We start from the raw sequence: 16,143 nt of genomic DNA, 5'->3' as shown, positions 1-16,143 counted from the left end.
TTTTTCTGGATCATTTTGGCTCTTCAGGGCCTTTTGTGACTCCATACAAACTTTCGAAATTTCTATTCTGGATTCTTTCTGTGATATGCCTTTGGAACTTTGATAAGCATTCCACTAAACCTATGGATGGCTTTGAGTAGTATGGACATTTTAACAATATTAATTATTTCAATCTATGAACATGGGACACATTTCCATTTGATATCGTCTTCTTCAATTTCTTTCATCAAAGTTTTGTCGTTTTCAGTGTATAGATCTTTCATCTCATTGATTAAGTTTATGCCTCAATAATTTAAATTTCTTTATGTTATTGTGAATGGAATTATATTTTTCTTCAGATATTTTATTGTATATGTATAGAAACACAACTGTTTATTGGACATTGATTTACTACTTGACAACTTCACTGAATTTGTTCGGTAGATACAATTTTTTAGTAGCGTCTTTAGTATTTTCTATATACAGGACCATATTGTTATCGGTGAAGACAGTTTTTCTCCTTTCTTACTGATTTGGGTATTTATATCTTTATCTTATTACTATAAATGGGAGTTCCAGTACTATGTTGAACAGAGTGACAGTTTTGTCTTATTTTTCATCTCAGGTAAAAGTCTTTCAAAATTTTAGCATTACCTGTGGACTTGTATATGGACTTTATTATGATAAGGTATCATAATAAATTTGTTGAGAGTTTTATAATGAAAATCTTCTGTATTTTGTCAAGTGTTTTTTGTGCATTTGACATGATGATAGGGTTTGTATTTTTATATCTTTCATTAAATTTATGTGGTTTCACATTTATTGATTTATATATGTTGAATAATTCTTGCATCTCAGATAAAATCCCACATTCTTATGATGAATTATCTTTTTAATATGCTATTAAATTTGGTTTGGTAATATTTTGTTAAGATTTTGTGCATCTATATTTATGACAGATATTTGTCTGTAATTTTCTTTTCTTGTGGTATCCTTTTCTGACTTTGGTGTCAGGGTAATGCTGCTTTTGTAGGATGAGTTTGAGAGTGTCTTCTCTACAATTGTGGGAGATGTTTGAGAAATATTGGTGTTTATCTTTCTTTAAATGTTTGTTAGCATTCACCAGTGAAGCAATCTCGTTTGGCGATTTTCTGTTTTGGGAGTTTTTGATTACTGATTCATCTCCATACTCTTATTGGTTTGTTCAGATTTTCTATTTTTTCATGTTTCAGTCTTGATTACATGTTAATAGGGATTTATCCATTGCATCTAGGTTATCCAGTTTGTTGGCTATAATTATTGATAGTAGTCTCTCATAATTATTTGTATTTCTGTGATAGTAGTCTCTCACGATTCTTTGTATTTATGTGGTATCTGTTTGTATGTCTCCTCTTTTATTTCTGATTTCATTTGATTTCTTTTTCTGTTTTCTTGAGTTAGTATAGTTAAAGACTTGGGTTTCTTAGTATTTTTTAAAAAGTCAGGTCTTAGTTTCATTGATTTTTTTTCTGTTGTTTTTCTAGCCTCTATTTAATTTACTTCTTTGATGTTGGTTATTTCCTTCTACTAACTTTGAGCTTAGTTGTTTTTTTTTTCCTTTGTTCTATGAGGTATAAAATTAGGTTATTTCCATCTTTCATTCTGTTATTAATTTCTAGTTTTATACTATTGTGATCGGAAAAGATACTTGGTACGATTAAGGAACTTTTGTGCACTGTTGGTGGAAATGTAACTTGGTACACCACTGTGGGAAATAGTATGAAATGTACTCAAAAATCTGAAAATAGGAATACCATAGGATCCAATAATTCCACTTCTGGGTATTTACCCAAAGAAATTGAAAACAATAATTCAAAAATATGTATGCGATTTTGTTTATTTCAGCATTATTTATAATAGCCAAGATAATGAAAGCAACCTAAGTGTCCATCTATATGTATTTATATAAATATAATGGAATTTTATTCAGCCATATAAAAGAATGGAATTTTGCCTTTTGCAATGACATAGATGGACTTACAGAGTATTATTCTAAGTGAAATAAGTCAGCCAGAGAAAGACAAATACCGTATGATTTCACTCATATGTAGAATTTAAGAAACAAAACAGATGAGTAGAGAGTTGGGCAGGGGTAGAGAAAAGGAGGCAGACCAAGAAATAGGTTCTTAACTATGGAGAACAAACTGATGGTTACCAGAGGGGAGGTTGTTGGGGGATGGGTAAAATAGGTGATGGGGATTAAGGAATGCACTTGCTGAGATGAACATCAGGTATTGTATGGAAATGCTGAATGATTATATTGTATGCCTGAAGCTAATATTATACTGTATGTCAATTAATTGGAATTTAAATAAAACTTAAAAAAAGACAAATGGATAAAGATGATTTTACTCTTTTAAAATTTGCTAAGACTTGTTTTGTGACCTATCATTATCTACCCTGGAGAAAGTATAAATGAATATGTTATGTATTCTATTGCTTTTGGATGAGTTTCTATATGTGTCTGTTAGGTCCATTTAGTCTATGTTGGTGATCTAAACAATCAATTTCCTTGTTGATGATCTAAATGATCCATTCATTGCTAAAAGAAGAGTATTGTGGTCCTGTACTATTATTGTATTGTTTTCTATTTCTCCCTTCACACCTCTTACTATTTGCTTAATATATTTAGTTGTTCTGAAGTTTGGTACATGAATATTTATAATTGCTATAGCTTCTTGATTAATTGATCCCTTACTATAATAACCTTCTGTTTATTGCTACTGTTTTTGGCTTAAAGTCTACTTTGTCTGATTTCAGTATAGCTACTTCTGATCTCTTTTAGTTTCCATTTGCATGGAATATCTTTTGCCGTCTCCCTACTTTGAATCTATATATGTCATTGAAGCTGAAGTGGGTCTCTTGTAGGCAGCAAATGGTTGAGTCTTATTTCTTAACCATTCAACCTCTCAAACCCTTTTATTTTTTTTAAAGATTTATTTATTGAGAGAGTGAGTGAGCAAAAGCATGCATGTGAACAGGGAGAAGGGCAAAGGGAGAGGGAGAGAATCTCAAACAGATTCCCTATTGAGTGTGGAGCCTGATGTGGGATTTGATCATGACCTGAGCAGAAATAGTCAGATGCTTAACCAACTAAACCACAAATGCAGGTCCCATTCTATGCTTTTTAATTGACATATCCACTAACACTAAGAGTAATTATTGATAAATAAGGACTTACTAATGTCATCTTATGGTTTCATGGCTGTTTTAAAGTTCTATTTTTCTTTTATTCCTTTTTTGATTCCTTCCTTTATAAATTGATGATTGTCTTTACCTTTTTTGTTTCTATTTTAGATTTTTCTTTGTCATTATTATAAGGTTTACATAAAGGATAAAACATTATAAAACATAATAAAACAAATAATATATAGGTTAACTTTGATCATATACAAAACCAATATTATTTTATTCCCCCTTTTATGTTTTTGATGTCAAAATTTATATTTTTTATTGTGTATCCATCAAAAATTTGTGAAACTGGGGCACCTAGATGGCTCAGTGGTTGAGCATATACTTTTGACTCAGGTCATGATCTTGGGGGTCCTGGGATTGAGTCCCACATCGGGCTCCCCATAGGGAGTCTGCTTCTCCCTTTACCTATGTCTCTGTCTCTCTGTCTCTGTCTCTGTGTCTTTCATAAATAAATAAATAAAATCTTTAAAATAAACAAACAAAAAAAATGGTGAGACTATGACTATTTTTATACTTTTTGTCCTTTAACCTTTACTCTAGAGTTGAAAGCATATCATTATATTACAATATTAGGATATTTTCAATCTGACTACATATGTTTGCCAATGTGTTGTATATTTTCATATGTTTATATGTTACTAATTAGCATTCTTTTGTTTCAGCTTGAAGAAAACTTTTCAGCATTTCTTATAAGGCAGGATTGGTGGTGATACATTTCCTCAGCTTTTGTTTGTTTGTTAGGGGAAAATCTTTATCACATTTTCAATTCAGAAGGACAACTTTGCTGGTTAAAGCATTCTTCCTTGGCAGTTTCTTACTTTTAGTATTTTAAATATTCATCCCATTCTCTCCTGGCCTGTAAGATATCTTCTCAGAAACCTACTGATAGCATTAGGGGAATTTCTTGTCTGAGTGAATTTTTTTCCCTTACTTATATAATTCTCTGTCTTTGGTATTAAAAAGTTTTATTATTATTTGTCTTAAAGAAGAACATTTAGATTGAAATTTTGAGGTGACCTGTTTGCTTTATGAACTTGGATGTCCAAATCTCTTCCTAGGTTTGGGAATTTCTCAGCAGTTATTTCTTTAAATAAGCTTTCCATTCCTTTTTACCCCTTGTCTTCCAGGAATCCAATAATACATATGTTATATCTTTTCATGTTGTTCCATAACTCTCACAGACTTTCTTGATTCTTCTTCCTTCTGTTTTTTTTCTTTTTGCACTTCTGATGAAATAATTTCAACTGATATTTCTTTTAGCTCACTGATTCTCTCTTCAGCTTGTTCAAGTTTGCTGTTGAAGGTCTCTATTGAATTCTTTAGTCATATATTTCAACTATTACTTTTATAGGGTTTTTTTTCTTTTTTGTTTCCTTCTCCTTGTTGAGCTTCTCACTTTGTTCTCATATTTATCCCTGGTATTATCATTAAATTGTTTATCTGTATTCTCTTGTAGCTCTCTGAGATCTGTAGAGCAGTTACTTTGAGTTCTTTGTTGAATAATTACTTGATCACCATTTGTTTTAGGACAGTTACTGGAGGTTTACTATATTCCTTTGCTGGAGACATTTCCTGATTCTTCAGGATCCCTGTATACTCTCATAGGTGTCTATACATTTAAAGATGTGGTCACCTCTTCCAGAATTTATGTACCAATTTTAAAAAGGGGAGGATTTCACCTGTGAATGGAGCACACTTGATCATCCTATGATCCTGGGCCTGATGGTGCAGAGTACCAAGTGTAGGGCCACACAGTGGCACAGGGTCCAGGGAGATGTAATACCTTTTTGGTTCAGGCCACTGGGGTCTACCTTATCAACAACTGTATGGTCCTTCTGAGCACCCTATGGGATCTATAGTTGCTGCAAGTGTTGTTTGGGCACTTCCAGGAACAATAGCTCAGGATGAGCTTAAGCAATGGTGATTGCTAGACCAAGTGGTGTGAACACATTTGGCTGCAGGGCCCAGCTGCAAGTGCCTATGTATTGTCAGAGATCAGTCTCAGAGACACTTGTGGTGATCAGGGTCAGGGAAGATAGCAAGGGCCAGTGCCAACTATGGGCTCACAGGAAGTGGTAGTGGCTCTGGGTGTGTTTGCTTTCATGGCTTTACACTCCATCTCCAGTTGTGCATGCTTCAGCATGCTTCATGCTTTAGTGATGGGCCTTTGGCTAAGAGGCATCCAGATGCACAGTTGGAGGAACTCTCTTCAGCTGCACTGATAAAGTGTTTGTATTTAGAATATACAAAAAAATTATATTAAGGATATATAAAGAATCCTTGAAACAATAAAAAGCAAACAACCTTATAAAAAGTGAACAAAATACTTTAATTGAAACTTGATCAAAGAAGATAGATAGATGACAAATAAGCTCATGTACAATTGCCCAGCATCATTTTTCATTGGGAAAATTAAATCAAAATTAAATATAATTACCTATTAGAAATTGGTTAAATGTAAACCAATACATACATACATGACTGCTGTTGTAATGTAAAATTGCAGTTTCACAGTTTCTTAAGAAGATAAACATTCATCTATCATATAATCCAGTCATTTCATTATTTACTGCAGACATAGAATCCTTATGCCAATAAAAAGCTTTGTATATAAATATTTATAACAGCTTTATTTGTAATATATAAAATCTGAAATAACCCAAATGTAAATCAACAGGTGACTTATATACAAAGTGTTGTATATTCAAATACATTACTATTGAACAATAAAATGGAATGAGCTATATAGTTATATGTACCAATGTGGATTAATTTCAGCATTACCTTATGTGAAAAAAATCAAGATTAAAAAGAATACTGTTTAATATTAAATTGTAGAACATGCAGATAGAGCAGTGGCTGCCCATGTGGAGGAGTGCTAGCATGATGAGTTTATAAAGGTGCAAGAGGAAACTTTTGCAGATGGTGGATATATTCATTATTCTGATTAAAGTGATGATTTCATGGGTGTAATAAACTTATCAAATAAATTTTAAATGTATGTATTTATTATATGTCAGAAATACCTCCAAGATGTTAAAGTAACAAAATTTAAATGGTAAATGAGAATATTCACACTATTTCATTGTCAAGTCTCAGGCACTAGTTAAACCTATCTTATTTATTTAACAAATAAAAATTTATAAGAATTTTACACTAAATGGAGAAAAGCCACAGAGGTCAAACAAAACAATCTTTAAAGTGTTTGCCTAATTGGAGCATATATTTTATCAAATCTTATCCATATGTACAATTAAAATGTTTGTATTTTATTGTATATAAGAATAAGTATACTTTTAAAAAAGGAAGTACTGTATATATGAAATATCCAAGACTCCCATCCTCTGTTAATGGGAATATAATTGTTACAACAATTTAGGAAAATCTTTTGAAAATTTACTAATGTTTACTATATGCATATGCTATGAATAAAGACTGCTACTCTAATCACATATATCTATTGAGAGCTATGTGTATATAAGTTGATTAAAGGACACACAGTAGAATATTCATAGCAGCACTACTCATAATACTCATCATTGCAAATTACTTAAATACCCATAAGGAACAGAATGCATTAATGGCTGCCATTTCTATGCAAATATATAACATACAGTGGGGTGAATGAACATTTTACAATTATAAACAATAATGTGGGTGAATTCCAAAATAGGTAATAATGAGCAAGAAAAAAAACAGACAAATATGTATATACAATATAATTCTATTTACATTAAGCCTAAAATCTGTAAAAAAAAGGTTTCTCCTTTTATTTTTTTATTTTTTTAATAAATTTTTTATTGGTGTTCAATTTACCAACATACAGAATAACACCCAGTGCTCATCTCGTCAAGTGTCCCCCTCAGTGCCTGTCACCCACTCATCCCCACCCCTCGCCTTCCCTTCCACCACCCCTAGTTCGAAAATCTGTAAAATATTGATTCAGGCTCTTAGAGACCAAAATAGTAAGTATATTTGGGAAGGATAATGATGGGAAGAAATCAGACTGGGAGTTCTGAGGTACTGGTAATATGCTTCCTGGATTTGATATTGGTAACATGGATGTGTTTAATTTAGAAAATCCTTTGAGCTGTACAATTATGGCATACATTCAATTCTGTTTACATGTAATACTTCAGCAAAAAACTAGCTAAATAAACAATAATATAAGATATTTGCAAACTTTGGAAAGAAATGATGATTAAAAATGTCCTGAGGATTCTCTTGGATTCTGGCAGGATCTGTTTTTTTGTTTATTTTTTTTAAAAGATTTTATTTATTCATGAGAGACACACAGTCAGAGAGACAGAGACACAGGCAGAGGAGAAGCAGGCTCCATGCAGGGAGCCTGACGTGGGACCCGATCCCACCCTGGGCGGAAGGCAGACGCTAAACCGCTGAGCCACTGGGGCTGCCCTGACAGGCCAGGATCTGTTTTGAAATCTGGATTTCAGGGATCCCTGGGTGGCGCAGCGGTTTAGCGCCTGCCTTTGGCCCAGGGCGTGATCCTGGAGACCCGGGATTGAATCCCATGTCAGGCTCCCGGTGCATGGAGCCTGCTTCTCCCTCTGCCTATGTCTCTGCCTCTCTCTCTGTGTGTGACTATCATAAATAAATAAAAATTTAAAAAACATGAAATCTGGATTTCAAATAAGAAATTTTTCCATTTCACTGATAATACATTTATATATTATGCACTTTGTGATTCACATAATGCTTTAGTTTTTAAGTGCAAGAAATAACAATATACTTGTCTTTCTCTGACTTAATTCATTTAACATGATAGTCTCTCCCTCCATCCATGTTATGAATGGCAAGACTTTATTATTTTTTATGGCTGGATAATACTCCATTGCATATAAATACATACACTCACACTCACAAATATAGCATAACTGTCTTTTTTTTTCTTTTTCAAGTTTTCACTTGAATTCCAGTTAGTTAAACATGCAGTGTAATATTAGTTTCAGGTATATAACTTTATGCATTTTCATCTACACTGTATGTCAACTATACTGGAATTGAAATTAAAATACAATTAGATATAATTAAATTAGATACAATTAAATTAAAATAATAAAGTATAATGTGAATAGAATAAATCTAGGGGGATGAAAACCCCTAATACCCATAGAGGTGGCCTGAGGCATGAGTGAAACAGATAAAAGGATTAAGAGTACATGTATCTTGATGAGCACTGCGTAATAAATGGAATTGTTGAATCACTCAATTGTAATCTGAAATGAATATAACACTGTATGCTAAGTATACTAGAATTATATTTTTAAACTTCAAAAAATTAGAAAAAAGAATGAACAGAAGGGCACATGTTATAGAATGTCAATAAGATGGAAAAACACACATACACACATTATATATAAGTATACAGATATAGATACAAATAAAGTATACATATGGATTTTATTTAGATGCACAAAACACAATCCATTTAAATATGATTTTCTTCAAGAAGAGAAACTGTATCTTAGCACGGGTTGGGGAAGGGGATTTTCACAGAATATTCCTTTCTAAATTTTTAAATTAAATCCTATTAATTTGTGACTTTTAACAAACATTGATATCATAAATATACTGAATATAGTAAGCAGTGCTCAAACATGTATACAGTTACCATAATAATTAAACAAATATGCATAAAAAAATAAGAAATGTGATGACAGTGCTGTTGTTGCCTAGGATTATGACCTTAAATGTTCTTTTATTTTCCTCCGTAAGAATTTGCAATGTATTAAGATTTCAATTATTTATATAAATATTGTATATATATATAATTTTTAATTGAAAGAAATATGTTTATTTAAATATTTAGTGAGATACCCACTGATGTCTATGTTTAATTTATAGATATAATTTTTATTAAAGAAGACTACAATGCACAGCAGAATAACTGGCTTATTCTGAGTTTCTACATTGTTCTGCCATTTATCATAATATTCACCATTATGATCATAAAACGAAATGAAATGAGAAAGTCATGCAAAAGAGAGAATGCAGAATATGAAGGGTAAATATGAATATGAAAATAATTTCTGATCTAAATTGCACTGTTCATTGACCAGTGAAATAAATTTATAGTTACATAACAATGATATTCATTCCTAAGTATGCACTATTTTTAGTGCATATTCCTATGTAAATGGTATTTTATAGTTTTTTTCAATGGATTGTTGCTAGCATATTGCAGAAAGTCAACATTTTTGCTCTTCTAGAATTTTTTTTTCATGAAAATTTAGTGTTTATTTTTTTATTTTTAAAGATTTTATTTATTTATTCATAGAGAGCGAGAGAGAGGCAGAGACACAGACAAAGGGAAAAGCAGGTTCCACGCAGGGAGCCTGACGTGGGACTCGATCTTGGGTCCAGGATCACACCCCAGGCTGCAGGCAGCACCAAACTGCTGTGACACCAGGGCTGCCTGAAAATTTACAGTGTTTAGATGTTGTATTAAAACTTTCTTTAATTCCTGGAACCTCAAAATGTCTCTCTTTAGTAGTTTCAAATACTGTGAAAAAAGTATCTTCAGAATTCCTTTGAAATTAGGTACTTTTTCTTATAAATTTCTATAGGCTTTTTAAATTTTTTAAATTTAAATTTACATATAGTATATTATTAGCTTCAGAGGTAGAATTTAGTGATTTATTAGTTACATATAACACCCAGTACTCATTCCATCAAGTACTCTCCTTAATGTCTATCACCCAGTTACCATATCCCCCTAACCACTTCCCCTCCAGCAACCTTGTTTGTTTCCTATAGTTGAGAGCCCCCTACGGTCTCCCTCTGTTTTTATCTTATTTTTGCTTCCCTTCTTCTAGGTTCACCTGTTTTGGTTCTTAAATTCCACATATGACTGAAGTCATATTGTATTTGTCTTTCTCTGACTTATTTCACTAGTTTCATCCATGTCATTGAAAATGGCAAGATTTCACTCTTTTTGATAGTTGAGTAATAGTCCATTGTATATATATACACCACATCTTGCTCAATAATGTATTCAGCATCAGGGAAATACAAATCAAAACTACATGCTATTCTTATATTTGTCAATCTTATCTTCTGGTGACCATATAGTTAACTCACTGAAGGCAAGAAACCTTCATATAAGTCTTTAAGTATGTATGCCCTTTCAGTCCTTGCTTTCTACGACACACCCAGTCTTTGATTTGAGTGAACCTATGCAAAAATAATAGAGAAAACTGGGCTGCCCAAGTGGCTCAGCAGTTTAGCGCCGCCTTTGGCCTGGGGTGTGATATAGGGACCCGGGATCAGGTCCCATGTCAGGCTATCTGCGTGGATCTACATAGAGCCTGCTTCTCTTTCTGCCTGTGTCTCTGCCTTTCTCTCTGTGTCTCTCATGAATAAATGAATAAAAAAATATTTTTAAAAAATAATAGATAAAACATTGGATCTTCAGGATGCCTGGTTGGATCTTCAGGATGCCTGGGTAGCTCAGCAGTTTAGTGTCTGCCTTTGGCTCAGGGCTTGAACCTGGAGTCTAGGGATCAAGACCCCCATGGGCTCCCTGTGAGAAGGCTACTTCTCCCTCTGCCTGTGTCTCTGCATCTTTATGTCTCTAATGAATAAATAAATAAAATATTTTTTAAAAGATTGGATTTCCTTACAAAATATGGTAATCAGGATCACTTATTCTGTCCTTCATAAAAATAGTCATTAAATGAATAAAATAACACACTAATAAAGTGTTATATTAGGTTAAACCCTGATAAAAACTAGAAACCAGGGTAGTGGTTTTCAAAAATTAAGGAAAGCTCCAGCAAGTCTGGCAAAGTTAAAGAAGAATACTAGGAATAGCCTTGGTATTTCTGGGGGCTTCAAACAACTGGGAGGTTTTTCAAATCCAGATCTAAGACCAAGATTTCATAAGGGATTAAATTTTACTGTACATGAGATAGGTGATGATAATTGTATCTAATATTGTGTTTCTTATATTTTTAAAATTACTAGTGAGGCTGCAAATCTTTATTTTCATTTGGGCCATACTGGTTTTCTTTCTACATGGAAGTTTGTTTATATTTTATCTTTTACAGAAGTTGTATACACACACACACATACACATATAGTTTGCTAATGTTTTTTTTTATATATGAATATTCTCTCTGGGTTTTTATTGAATTTATAAAGTAATTGGAAAATTGATAGATTTAAGTATTGTGTATTTCTATTCATTCTGGAATATGTAAAACAGAAATAAGTTTAAAAAATATCAAATAATTTTTCATCACATAAATGAATAATTATTGACTTGCATTGATACATTGAATATGTGTGTGAACTGTTAAAAACATATATAAGAAGCACACAATACAGTATGAGTTAAAAACATCAAAGTGAACACTCATGTCCTCCAACAAATTAAGATGTAAGATATCACCAGTAACACTATCCAGTTCTGGACTTCTCTTTATAGGAAGAGTTTTAGCTATTGTTTCAATATATTTATTTGTTGTAATTTATTCACATTTTATGTTCTTTCCTGAGTCACCTTTGGAAATTTGTGTCTTCTAGGAATATTATTTCATAAAAATTATAATTTTTATTACATAAAGTTGTACATAGTATTTTTTGCAATTATTTTAATTTCTGTAGGACCAGTAATGAATTCTTAAATTTCATTTCTGGTTTGTTTGTGTATAATCTCTTTTTTTCTCCCAAATATAGTTTAAGCTTTCTTAATTTTCATGCTCACCATGTTGTATTGTCTTCCTCCTTGCAGTATTTCTGCTAATCTTAATGAAATTTCTTTGTATGTGATAAGTTATTTATTCTTACTACTTTCAAGATTATTTTTTGTCCATGTCTTTCAAAATGTTGACTATCGTGTCTAGTTATGTATCTTTGTGCTTTTCCAACTTGGAATTCATTGAACTTCTTGGATTTTGATGGTTTCTCATCATATTTGGGAAATTATCAGCCATTAAATCTTCATATATGTACTTTTTTCTCCTATATCTCTCTATTCTTTTTAGAATCCATTAGTTATATACCAGGGCTTTTCATGGTGTCTACATTTTTGTGAAGCTCTTCTCATTTTTTCAAAAATTTTTCCTCTTTTTCTAAGTATTTATCAGCATGGACCTGTGTTAAAGTTAGTTAAGTCACCCACAAACTCAAATCTACTGCTGAGCCTTTCTATTGACTTTTTCATTTTAGTTATTTACTTTCACCTCCATAATTTCCATTTGTTTGTTTTTTATAATTTTGACATTTTTGTTATCCTTTTTTTTTTTTTAATTTTTTTTTTATTTTATTTTATCCATTTATGATAGGCACACAGTGAGAGAGAGAGAGAGGCAGAGGCACAGGCAGAGGGAGAAGCAGGCTCCATGCACCGGGAGCCCGATGTGGGACTCGATCCCGGGTCTCCAGGATCGCGCCCTGGGCCAAAGGCAGGCGCTAAACCACTGCGCCACCCAGGGATCCCTGTTATCCTTTTTTTAAATTGAGATATGATTGATATACAGTATTATATTAGTTTTAAGTGTATAACATAATGTTTTATATCTATATACATTGTAAAATGATGACCACAGTTAAGTCTAGTTAATCAGTTGTACCTTCTATTTCATTTCTGATTCATTTTTAATTCTCTCTTTTTTCTCAGTGAGTGTAGTAAAACTTTATGTTTATCTTTTCAGAGAAACAGCTTTTAGTTTTAATGTTTTTTTTCAGTTGTCTTTTCAGTCTCCAGTTCATTTACTTCTGTTATTATCTTTGTTATTTCATAGTTTTTACCAACACCAAGTTTTGTTTGTTCTTTTTATAATTTCTTCAGATGTAAAATTATGCTATTTATTTGAGATTTTTCATGTTCTTGATGTAGGCATTTATTGCTATGAAATTCCCACTAAGAAATGCTTTTGTTGCAGCCCATAAACTTGGTAGGTCTTATTTTCATCTTTATTTGTCTCAGGTATTATTTGAATTCTCTTTTCATTTCTTCTTTGACTCATTGGCTGTTCAGTAGTATATTGTTAAACTCCACATATTTATGAACTTTCTAGTTTTCTTCTTGTAACTGTTCTCTAGTTTTACACTACTGTGATCAGAAAAGATGCTTGATATTTTATTCCTTAAATGTATTAAGACCTTTTCATAGTTTAATATATCATTATCCTGGAGCATTAGATCGAGATCTATCATATCTACATATCTATAGCTTAACATATGATATAACTTTGATCTATCTTAAAGTTCCGTGTGCACTTGAGAAAATATGCATTCCCTTTCTCTTGCATAGAATGTTCTGTATATATCTGTTAAGTCCATCTGGTCTAATATATCATTTCAGGCAGTTTCCTTAATAGTCTTTCTGTCTGATGTTCTCTCCATTGATGCAAATGGAGTTCTGAAGTCCTGTACTACTATTGCATTGCTATATCTCCCTTCAGGTCTGTTGTTGTTTGCTTTATATATTTAAGTGCATCAAAAACGTTATATCCTCTTTGGATTTACCCCTTCATCATTTTGTAATCTCTTTCTTTGTCTCTATTATAATATTTGCTTTAAGGTCTCTTTTGTACACCCTAGCTTTCTTTTTTTTATTTTTTTTTAATTTTTATTTCTTTATGATAGTCACACAGAATGAGAGAGAGAGAGAGGCAGAGACATAGGCAGAGGGAGAAGCAGGCTCCATGCACCGGGAGCCCGACGTGGGATTCGATCCTGGGTCTTCAGGATCGCGCCCTGGGCCAAAGGCAGGCGCTAAACCGCTGCGCCACCCAGGGATCCCAACACCCTAGCTTTCTTTTGTTGTATTGTTATTCTATATTGGGTGAGAAATTATTACAAAGCTTTTTCTTGTTTTTCATGGTTTCCTTTAGTTCATGGAACATATTTATGACAACTGCATTAAAGTTTTTTCTTCTAAATCTGACAACTGCTATCTCTCAGGTAATTTGAGTTTCCTGCTTTTTTCCCTGGGTGTAGGTAACACTTTCCTATTTCTTTGCAGTCTGTAACATTTTTATTGGAAACTGGAAATTTTGGATAATACATTACCACAATAGCAATTTTGGATACTTATGCCCACCCTCCTACACAACCATTTAAGGCTTCTTATTCTTAATTTTTGTTTGTTTAATGACTTAACTGGAAGATTTCATTGAAAATAAATTTTCACTGTAATGTGATGCCTCCATGCAGCTCCTCAGATGGCACAAATTGCCCTATTGCCTGATCCAATTATCCTACCACTTTTGCAAGTGTAGCCTTTGAGGCTTGTTTCTCTCTGACCCCAAAAGGATTTTTCTTAGCTATTTTTCTGGCTTGCTCTGTTAAAAATTTAGATGGTCTTTAATTTAGCTTGTTTTCATGAATTGCTAGCCTTGTTTACCAAAATAATTTTCACAGTGTATGACAGTGTCTTTAGGTTTGAACTGCTTCACCTTCTGTTCCCAATAAATCATTTACCTTTAGAGAGCTACAGATCCAATTTCACTCTTGGGCATTTATCTCTGAGAAATGAAAATCATTTTTTTTCACAAAAACTTGAACACAAATGTTCATAACAACCTAATACATAATCGCCCAAATCTGGAACTTAAGGTCATTCAATGTATAAATCATTACACAATCTATGGTAAATCCATACTACCACATACTACACAGTAATAAAAGAAAACAAAATATTGAAAGAAACAATTTTGAGGACACAAAGGGAATTATGCTAAGTGAAATAAAACCCTTTTCAAAGCTTATATACCCTATGATTCCATCTATATAAAATTTTTGTCATATTAAAAATTACAGGTTTGGAAAATAGATTAGTAATTGACAAGAATTAGGGATAATGGGGAAAGTAGGCGATTATGTCTATAAGAGTAGCAGTAAAAACTTTTGTTGATGCTATACTTCTAAATATGATGTGATTATAGTTACATGAAACTACACATGTGATCAAGTGGCATAGAATTACACACACATACACTCATGAATGCATGTGGAAATGGTGCAATCTGAGTAATCTCTGGGTTATATCAATGTCAATTATCTTGCTTTCATATTACAGTATAGTTAGGCAAGATGTTAATATGGGAGAGGCTTAGTAAAGTGTCCATTAAACCTTTCTATACATATCTTTGCAACTTGCTATGAACATAAACCTACTTAAAAATTTTAAATGTTTAAAAAAATGGATCATGGACTGAATCTAAATAAGTTAAATTATGCAACTTTCTGACGAAAATATGAAAAACTCTGTGGACCTAGGACGAGACCAAGAGTTCTTTGACATGACAACAAATCATGATCCATAAGGAAAATTTGTAGGTGGTCAAAATTAAAGATATTTGATCTGAAAAGTACCTTGTAGAGAAGACAAAAAGACATGCCTCAATCTCGTAGAATGTATTTGCACACCATATATCCAATAAAGATTTTCTATCTATAATATATTAAAAAAATTCAAAACCAATAGTTTAAAAAATTGGTTAAAAAAGGCAAAGACAGGGATCCCTGGGTGGCTCAGTGGTTTGGCGCCTGCCTTCGGCCCAGGGCATGATCCTGGAGTCCTGGGATGGAGTCCCACATCAGGCTCCCTGCATGGAGCCTCCTTCTCTCTCTGCCTGTGTCTCTGCCTCTTGCTCTCTCTGTGTCTCTCATGCATAAATAAATAAAATCTTTTAAAAAAAGGGCAAAGACATGGAGAGTATATACAGATGGCAAGCAAGCACATTAAGTTATGCTTAACATAATTAGTCACTGGAGTAATGTAAAGTCACAATAAGATATCACACTTTTCCTAATAGATTAAGATAAAAAATTAGTAATAATAGCAAATATTGATGAGGATGCAGAAAACTGATCACTCATGATATATTCCTGGAGGAAATGCAAAACAGTATAGCTACTAAGATATATAATTTGTCAGCCTTATCATACAACCTGGCA

General features: G+C 32.6%; 1 protein-coding gene across 1 annotated transcript in view; it reads left to right on the top strand.

The window, feature by feature from the left end:
- LOC129516129 (disintegrin and metalloproteinase domain-containing protein 18-like) overlaps positions 1-9,242 on the top strand; it is a 164,913-nt gene extending 155,671 nt beyond the window's left edge. Inside the window, exon 20 of the mRNA XM_055335467.1 lies at positions 9,097-9,242. Within this exon, the coding sequence (XP_055191442.1) occupies positions 9,097-9,242 (146 nt within the window). The remainder of the gene's footprint in view (positions 1-9,096) is intronic.
- The last annotated feature ends 6,901 nt before the right edge of the window (positions 9,243-16,143 follow it).

The sequence above is a fragment of the Nyctereutes procyonoides genome, unplaced genomic scaffold, assembly GCF_905146905.1.
Source record: "Nyctereutes procyonoides isolate TBG_1078 unplaced genomic scaffold, NYPRO_anot_genome, whole genome shotgun sequence".
Classification (NCBI taxonomy): Eukaryota; Metazoa; Chordata; class Mammalia; order Carnivora; family Canidae; genus Nyctereutes; species Nyctereutes procyonoides.
Note: the sequence above shows the minus strand (reverse complement) of the source record. Positions and strands in the feature narration are given on the sequence as shown.